This window comes from Glycine soja, chromosome 13, assembly GCF_004193775.1.
Source record: "Glycine soja cultivar W05 chromosome 13, ASM419377v2, whole genome shotgun sequence".
NCBI lineage: Eukaryota > Viridiplantae > Streptophyta > Magnoliopsida > Fabales > Fabaceae > Glycine > Glycine soja.
Window position 1 is genome coordinate 2,621,736 of NC_041014.1, and position 9,632 is coordinate 2,631,367.

Genomic DNA, 9,632 nt, shown 5'->3' on the forward strand with positions numbered 1-9,632 from the left:
CTTATTTTTCCCCATCAGGTGCCTATCAAGGACTGGAAGATAGCACCTGTGGGAAAAAATGCTACTACTTCGAGGCCCAAGAAGAGAGGAGGTAGTGAGGACAAACTCACTTTTAAGGCACAAGGTCCGTGGCTGGAAGACCTGGACAGATTCAAGGAACAGGAGAAATCAGTACCACCAGCGTCAATAGAAGTCTGGAGTATCTCTCCGACGATGGCAAGGCCACTAGGCAGCACCCAAGGAGGGAGAGTGACTTCGTGATGGGGAGGTTACTGAAAGCACCCTAGGAGAGAGAACAGAGCTTTTTCCTAGGAGAGAGAAACTGACTTTTTTTTTTTTTGGGAAAAATGTAAATTATACTAAACCCAAAATAGTACAACAATGAATGGGGCATACCCCGTAACTAACAAAACAAAAGTCTCTCTAATACAAGCAGACCTAAACCAAGATCCTAACACCGATGTAGTAGATGCGATTGTCTATACACAAAAAATTTAATCATGTTAATAATTTCAATTACAGAAAATTGATAATTCTCGAAAAGCAATTTGTTCCTGGACATCCACATACTATAAACTGTTGTTGCCAAAGCCAAGCATCGAAATCCTCCCCGAGCACCTGAGGTGGCTCTACTACTAATGAAAGAGCTGATAGTGCGTTGCATTGAAATGGTTTGTTTGTGGAGAGGAATCTAGTCTCTAATGTGCGCACAAACTCAGAGAGACATTCTGCAAGAAAAGAACAGGTGGGCATGTGACTCAGCCTCATTTGTGAAAAGAGGGTAGAGGACACCCTTGTTCAGGAAGGAAATTTTGTCAAGAGTGAGCAGGCGATTCTTAGCTAGCCAAAGGATAAAAGACATCTTTGGCGGAATGGCTAGATTCTAGATAACAGAACTCCAGTTGACGATAGGCTTGGTTTATCTAATGTAGTCATAAACTTTCCCCACAATCAACTGCTCATTTTTGCTCCAGGAGTGCACCATCTGTTTTGTAGCCTCTACATTACCTTCTCTGGCAATGATGATGTCCCTGATGTGAATAATCTTCATTAACACTGAGTTTGAAGAAAAGCAAATAAAGTCCCAAACATCACCTCCTTTGAAATAATAATGGTGGACCCAACGGACCCACAGGAAATCCTTCTTCGAGTGAAAGTCCCACAAAATGCGGGACAAGAGGGCAAGGTTCCAGTCCTTGAGATTAAAAAGGCCCAGACCCCCTTTTTTTTGGGCAAGCAGACATTGGACCATGCCACCAAGGGTTTGCTCTTACCTACGTCGACTTTACCCCACAGAATGTTCCGGCAAGAAGCGTTGATCCTATCCAAAATTGATTGGGGCAAGGGGAAAATGCCCATCTAGAAATTTGCAATTCCCTGAATAACATCCCTGATTAGCTCCACTTTCCCTGCATAATAGAGTGATTTCCTGCTCCAACCTTGAATAAGGCAAGTGATCTGGGAAAGTAAGGGAGCATAGTGGCAGACATTGAGCCTAGAAGATAAGAGAGGAACACCCAAGTATCTAAAAGGAAAAATGCCCATGCTAAAACCAGTGAGCTGTTGAATATCGGAAAGTACATCTGGCCTTATACCCGTTGAGTAAATGGCTGACTTGCTGGAGCTGATGGATAGCCCTGAGACACTGTAAAAGTGTTGAAGTTTGGCAAAAATTGTAGACACAAAAGGCACATTTCCTCTGGACAAGAGCATAATGTCATTAGCAAAAGATAAATGAGAAAGTTGAACAACTGCACAATTTGGATGAAACTGAAAGTTGACATCTTCCTTGAGGCTTTGCATGTCGCGGGAAAAGTACTCCAAACAGAGAACAAACAGATAAGGGGAAAGAGGATCCCCTTGTCTTAGACCCCGCTGCCCTTTGAAGTGGTCATATATGGATCCATTTATCGCAACACTAAAAGAGGTGGAAGAGATACACTCCATAATCCAGGCACAAAACTGAGGAGGGAAACCAATACACTTGAGCATCCACTCCAAGAACTCTCAAGAAATGGAATCATACGCCTTGTGCAGGTCGATTTTTAAGAGGCATCTAGGAGAAGTCCTTTTGTGAGCATATTTGCGCAAAAGCTCTTGAACAAGGAAAATGGTGTCCATCATTTTCCAGTTCCTTAGAAAAGTAGATTGGGACTCACCAATGATAATCTCAAGCACCGGGGCTATACCGTTAGCCAAAATCTTAGACACTATCTTGTACAACAGGTTGCAGCAAGATATAGGTCTAAAGTGATTCACCTGGGAAGCTTGTTCTGTCTTGGGAATGAGCGCGATAATGGCATGATTGATCTGTTTTAAGATCTTTCCTGAAATGAAGAATTCATTGACTGCAGCAAAGATATTGTCCCCTATGATGTTCCAAGCCTTTTTGAAGAATAAAGCATTGTAGCCATCAGGATCGGGAGCTTTATTATTATCCATCACTGAGATTACATTCTAGACACCTTACTTAGTAATAGGACTAAGTAAGGCAGTGACGCAATCAGTGGGAACTTTTGGCCACGAGTTGCAGATCGAAAGGGCAGCCTCCTGATGCAGCTCCTGAGCACTAAACGGCTTCTTGAAGTGATTCACAAAAGCATGGGCAATTTCAGATTGGGAGGAAGTGCTTTGACCATTTCCTAGCTTTATTGCAGCAATAAAACAGTTGTGCCTATTACGCTTGATCAAGGCGTGGAAAAAATTTGATCATCTGTCAGCTTGCAAAAGATACTTGTTTTTAATGAGCTGAGCATTCTTCATAGATTCTACTTTCCTAACCATGATAGTCTGTGCCCTTGCACGGTTAGCCTGTGAGAGGAGGGAGGAATCATGAGGATTCTGCCGGAGGGAGTTAAGCATGCTATTATACTCGGCTTCAGCTAGCTCCACTCTGCTAGAGATATGGATGAACTCCTGCTTATACAAAAACTTCAAAGGAGCTTTAAGAGCTTTCAATCTCTTACAGACCTTGAACATGCTACAGCCACTAACATAGTAGCTCTAGCCAAATGCAACAATGCTTAAAAAATCTGGGCGATCCACAATAGCATTATTAAACTTGAAAGGGGAATTACCTCTAGGCAACACCAAATCAGTGGTCACAACCAGAGGAATATGGTCTGAAATAGCTTCAAAATCCATCACTTCACAAGCAAAATTATCAAAGGAGTTGAACCAGTGTTGGTTGCAAAGGGCCCGATCTAATTTACTCCAAAATCTGCCATTAGTCCAAGTGAACAAAGGACCATGACTGTTAATGCTCCCTAATCTAAGATCAGAATAACAATCCACAAAGTCTTGCAACTCATAGGCAGTGGTTTCTGCACCATTGAACCGGTCAGTGGGTGAGGGGATGGAGTTGAAGTCACCAATAAGGAGCCAGGGGCAACTCATGGAACCACTAATGTTGTTCAAATTAATCCATAAAGATCTTCTAGCCACAATAGAATGAAGACCATAAATGAAAGAGACCTGGAGATGTTTGCTAGTAATTTTGCAGTCAATGGAACAGTGAATCAACTGAGCATTTGATTCCATGACTGAAAGATTAACTTTATCCTGCTTCTAAAGGATGAGAATCCTGCCTGCATTATGAGAAGAAAAGTTATGGATGAAGTTCCAATCGCCAAAATTTATTTTCATAGTATCCTCAATTGAAACTTTATTCAATTTAGTTTCCAAAATGGCCATCACATTAACTTCCTTGCTGTGAAGGAAGCTTTGCATCGCATGATGCTTCAGAGGCAAATTAAAGCCTCTGATATTCCCAGATGCAATAATCATTGATTTAGACGGGAGGAAACCTCCCCGACCCGAATTACTGATTTTTGAAGTCTTCCTTTTTGGACATCTAATTGCCTCTCCTCAATACGGGTTGGCTTCTAGAGTTGCACTTTCTTTCCTTTTTTGTGAGGTTTGGTTTTGACCTGAACAAAATCATCTTCATCAGGGTCAACATTTAAAGCATTCATTGCTCCTATCAATTCAGTAGGATTTTGAAGAACAGCAACAGTATTTGTACCCTAGGAATGTTGTGTGTGAGGAGGAACAAACTTATTAGCCTGATCATTCTTTAATTTTCCTGAGGGATTGGATTTGTTGGTCTCTACGAGCGTTACTAACTCAACAACATGTGGCTGAAAGGGGGATTTGCTTTGGTGTAGTCAAGTTTGGCAATAGGCACTGCTTTACAATTTGCTAGACGGTGCCCAATCATTTTACAGTGAGTGCAAAAAGCACGCCTATTCTCATATTTAATCTTCTGAATAAACATCTTACCGGTTGGCAGTCTAAATCGAACCTCTTCAGTGAGCTCCAAGGACGCATCAACTTCCACTAATGCCAAAGCAAAAGAGATAGATCCCTTGGATGCAGTAAGGTGGTCTGTGCGGATGGGCAAACCAACCTTAGACAATATTTTCCCTAAAGCTTGGGGGTTCCATAACTCAAGGGGAAGATTTCAGAGCTTAACCCATACTGGAATTTTACTAAGTTCCTCATTCCCAAAATCAAAGAAAGTCGGCATAACCTTCAGCAGAAGGGGTCTTTGAAATATGAAATAGGGACTTGCAGAAAGGACCTGGTTTCATGAGTTGAGTAAGCAAATTTCACACCCCACTTTTGGCAGCAATCCAATAAAGCTTTTTTTCCTGGGAAATGACCAGCCACATAGCCAATAAGGCTATGTCCCCATGCCTCTTCCAGGGGTTGCAAATCAGATTCGTCCAACAACACTTCACCTTTAAAGGATGGAGGGGAGAACTGCAGTCCAAAGCCCTTGGATGGCTTTCTGTTATTCTTGAACAGATTAACCTAAGATTTGGAAGCCTCTGTGTTGGCTACTAGAGGCGTTGAGTCAGAACCACTAGAAGGAGATGAATCTTCATCTGTGGAGGAGTCATCATCCCCTAGAGTATAAGATTCCTATGGGGGAGAATCAGTTTCTGTATTGCTGACAGCCAATTTGTCGAACACTTGGTGTGCATCAACTTTGTTTGTTGTAGAACTCGACCTTTGCATTTTGTCGAGCACTAGGGGTGCAAAGTTTATCTGTGTGGTTGGGCAAGTAACTCGAACACCTTGGTCCACAACAACGCACCCAATCAGATCATTGGTAGTAGAAACCCGAGCTTTACCTGTACCTGCGGTTAACCCCTTTAAGGCAGGTTGTTTGGAATGCGATTTCTGGCCCTTGTTCTTCCCCATACGTTGCCTAGCACTAGTTTGAAGATGGCATCTGAGGGGAAAAACACTACTACTTTGTGACCAAGAAGAGAGGAGGTAGTGAGAATGAACTCTCTTGTTGGCTAGTTGATTAAATACTGACAAAAGGCATCTCTTGTGTGACACAGATCGTGGTTAGAAAACTACCAGCATCTACCGAAGTTGGAAGCAGCTCTTTGATGGTGGCCAGGCCACTGGGCGTCACCCAAGGAGGGAGAGTTGCTATGTGATGGAGAGGCTACTGCGCGCGCCCTAGGAGAGAGAACAAAGCTTTTTAATGAGAGCCCATTCCCCAAGTTTGATATTCTTGTGAAGCTTGCATGCAGCAAGAAGAGATCCAAATACAACCATAGTGCTCAACTTTTGGGACAAACCCAAATTCATGAACCATTTTATGAAATAGTATATTCCCTTCTTGCCACAATCCTGAGTGACTACAAGCATGAAGAGCTCTAATGAATGTGATGTCATTATGGATGACCCCTAGTGCTTCCATTTCTTCAGAGTTCCAATGCTGCCTCACCATGACCATGCATTGCAAAACCAGATATCATGGCATTTCACATTGAAACATCACGGTCCATGGCCGCAGCAAGCAGTGCATCTATGTCTCCACACTTGGCATACGTGTCCACCAAAGAAGTTTTAAGAATAATATTTCCCTTAATTCCTTGCTTGTCTATGTAGGAATGGATCCACTTACCCATTTCAAGTGATCCAGCTTTTGCACATATCATAAGGTGGCTAACCATGGTTCTCTCATTTGGCCTTATTCCACAACCAGTCATGTGAACAAAGATATCAAAAGCCTCATCTATGCAATTGTTTTGTGCATAAGCTGAAATCATGGCACTCCACATCATTAAATCTTTGCTCTTAAAGCTATCAAAAACAGATCTTGCACTTCTAACACCACCACATTTGCCATACATATCAATAAAAGCAGTGGCTAGAACCAAAGACATGGTAAATCCACTTCTTAATGTGAAAGCATGTAACAATTTTCCTAATTCCAGAGCTCCTGCTGTGCCACACTCTTTGACAAAACTAAGCATTGTAATTTCATTTGGAGACATACCTTCTCCTAGCATTTTGACAAACAGTCCTGCACCTTCATTCAAATTATTGCAATGAATGTAGGTTGCAATCATAGCAGTCCATGAAATGATACTAGCCTCAGACATGCCATCAAAAACCCTTCTTGCATAAGCTAAATTTTTACATTTAGCATACATATCAATCAAAGCAGTACTTAGAGGAACTCCTGATTTTCCACACTTCCAATTTCTCATTACATAAGCATGCATGGCTTTCCCCAATTTCAAATCAGCAAGTTCTGCCAAGACATGTGTGATGCTTATCATTGCAATTTCACTAGGCTTCACTCTCATAACATGCATATCTCTCACAAGGTCCAAAGCTTCATCAAGCAACCCACTCTTATCATAGCTCCTAATCATAGTACTCCAAGAAACAACATATTTTTTATGAATCTTATCAAATACTAGCTGTGCTGATGCCAAGCTTCCAACCTCACTGTACATCATGATTAAAGCATTACACACAAAAACATCACCGTGAAATCCATTTTTCACCACAAAACCATGAACCTCTTGTCCTAGTAGGATTGAAGGGATAAGACAACATGGTTTGAGAACCGGTGGTATGATAAAATTGTCCACTTCAGTGTCTATTCTATGCATATAGGCGTAGATTTTCGCTGCATCTGCAGGGAAGTTGTTCTTGATGTAAGACGTTATTAGGAAGCTATGAATTGCTGCATTGCTAGAATAGGATTCAAGTGCTGCAAGAGGGACTTGATAACTGCAATTGGAACTGGTTTTGATGAAGTGGCCATGGAGTTGTTGTGTTTCATTGAGGTTGATGTCAAGTCCTTGTTGGATGTGAGGAACATTTGGTTTTGGTTGGCATTGAGTGAATCTCAAAGTGGGGGAGTGGTACTGATTAGAGTTTTGGAACCTGTGAATTGAGATTGGAAGGGGTGGAGGAGGAGCAATAGAGAGATGGGAATTGCTTGTAACCACAGTTTAACCTTTCAGTTTTTGCATGCCCCTTTTCATTTCTTACACTGAATACTCAAACTTAAGTTTCAGAAAGGTCTATCCCACACACCAATCTCCTGCAAGACACTAAGGTTCTTCATCCTATTGTGCATAAAATGAGTGATCAAGTTGGTTCAACAATGGAATGGTAAGTGACAAAGAGTGAAGGCATTTGTGTATTGTTTAGGGGTAAGTGACAAAGAGTGAAGGCATTTGTGTATTGTTTAGGGGTAAATGTCAGAGCGGTTCATTCCCGTGGTTGTTATTATGTTAAAGAAAACAAATAAGGAACGAAGGATAATCCCATTTTATTGGTTTGTTGCTAAGTCTCAGAGAGCCACCCTTTTGTTTTTATTATTCAGTGGGGACCACACAACTGTTTCTCGTTTCTCTCTTTCTGTGTCCTGTTATTTTTCCTTCCTTGAACCTTGAGTTCATATCTATGACTTTATGATGATAATATCTTACTTCTAAAATGTTGCATTTAGCTGCAAGTTCTTTTACAAAATTTCCTCATCTGTTTTTGTTTATATTTATTTATGTATTGGTATAAAGTAATTTCTGCCGGTAATGATTAATCTTTGTCGGGAACCGTGAACACACACAAAATAAATATTTTTCTTTCAACACGATTTATTTCATACCCAAGATTATCCTGAAATCAAAATATTGGACAATTTGATTAAAGGACACAAGAGGCTACCACTTATGCCAACTGTTGTTTATTGTGGGTATATTTATTGTTTTGATTAAGCTGTGCAATTATTATTGTTTTTTTTTTTAATATGGTAGGTTCTTAGAGTGTTTACTGTCTAAAGATGTAGATAAGAATATATGCATTGAGTGTGGTGAGAGAGTATGTATAATATTAAATGGGTAAGTTAGGATTCATCGACAGTTCGACACCTATGTGAGACTTGGCTCACTTACACCATCATATAATAAGGATCGGGGAATTTCTATCTCAACCTTGATAATAATTTTCATCAGTTTGTAAGAAGGTTAAATGTAGCATCAATTCAAGGGAGAGCAAAGTGATTAGATTGTTTGCTCTTTGATTAGATTGTTTGCTCTTTTTTGGACTAAAAATATCAAATGATAAGGAAAAGAAGTAACACAATTAGGATGGAAGCTTGCTACTGCATTCATTAAAAAGGAAAGAAATAAGAAATCATAGCAGACAAGTAAATGTCAAACACAGGATTTTTCCCCCTTAAGAACTGTCATATAATACGAAAAAATTGCCAAGCACAAATTGCAGGAAAATTTAAAGAATAACAGATTTTCATTAAAAAAATGATGAAATATCTATTATTGGAACTCATCACAATAACAAAAGTATATACTAGAACAATTCAAAAATATTTTGATATTTTAAAATGATCGAGACATGTACTTATCATGAGTTTGTTAGCTAGTATTTCATATAATAATTTTTAGCAATTTTTTTACCCAAACATTTCATAATTTTAAGACACATATCTCCCGATCAAATGACAATTTTTCGTGTTTCTTAATAATAAAAAAATCATTATATAATTACTATTGCAGACTTTATTTTCTCTTTTCATTATTTTTCTTGTTTTCTCGAATAAGAAAAAAAGAAGGACCATTTACCATATAATAATTGTTTTACTTCAGTTAAAAGTGATAAAATAAGTTAAAGGTATTGCGACGATAGGAAATAAACTTCATCATCAACAAGGAAACAACTTAAATCCTAAATAAATATTCAATAAATCGATAATAAAAACTTTTTAAAATTATAAAATATAAGATTTGTATTTTTTTTTGTTTTGAGTTTGAATTAAATTCAAACTATTTTTAACCTAAATCAATTATATCCATGCGAATTTAGTTTTTTTTTTTTTTACTATTGAGATGAATATAAGTTTGAGATGAAATTTCACATATTCTCAATTACACAATAGCTCATATGGATATCATAGTTTATTTTGGTCACCTCTAACAACTACAACATTTAATTCAATTAATATTAACTTTTTTTAAAATATGCATAAATTTATCTCATTGATCGTCTAATTTGACCCCTGTACATGTAGACTTATATAGACCGAGTTGGTCCATATCCAATTCTATCAAGAGGTGAAATCACCAAAAAAAAAAAAAAAAAAGAAAGAAAGAAAGAAAAAGGGGAGTAGACATTACTCACTAGTCACTATACAATCTCTACTCCAGTGCTTGGGTATCACTGAATCACTGCACTCATTGGGTGGAAGAGTAAGTCCGAAAAACACAACATACGTTAGATAAAGAATAAACCACCAATTTCACCTTTAGTTAATTACTATTTCTCCTGAACAGTTTAAACAATAAAAAATT

At 38.9% G+C, this 9,632-nt stretch overlaps 1 protein-coding gene across 1 annotated transcript; it reads right to left on the reverse strand.

Annotated features, from left to right (window-relative positions):
- Positions 1–5,786: 5,786 nt before the first annotated feature.
- LOC114382701 (pentatricopeptide repeat-containing protein At1g11290, chloroplastic-like) lies at positions 5,787–6,929 on the reverse strand. The gene has a single exon (XM_028342279.1). The coding sequence runs from the start codon at positions 6,927–6,929 to the stop codon at positions 5,787–5,789; it is 1,143 nt and encodes a 380-aa protein (XP_028198080.1).
- Positions 6,930–9,632: the final 2,703 nt, after the last annotated feature.

Excerpts from the sequence above, each read along its gene's own strand:
- LOC114382701 (XM_028342279.1), bottom strand. The coding sequence starts at position 6,929 with ATGCATAGAATAGACACTGAAGTGGACAATTTTATCATACCACCGGTT.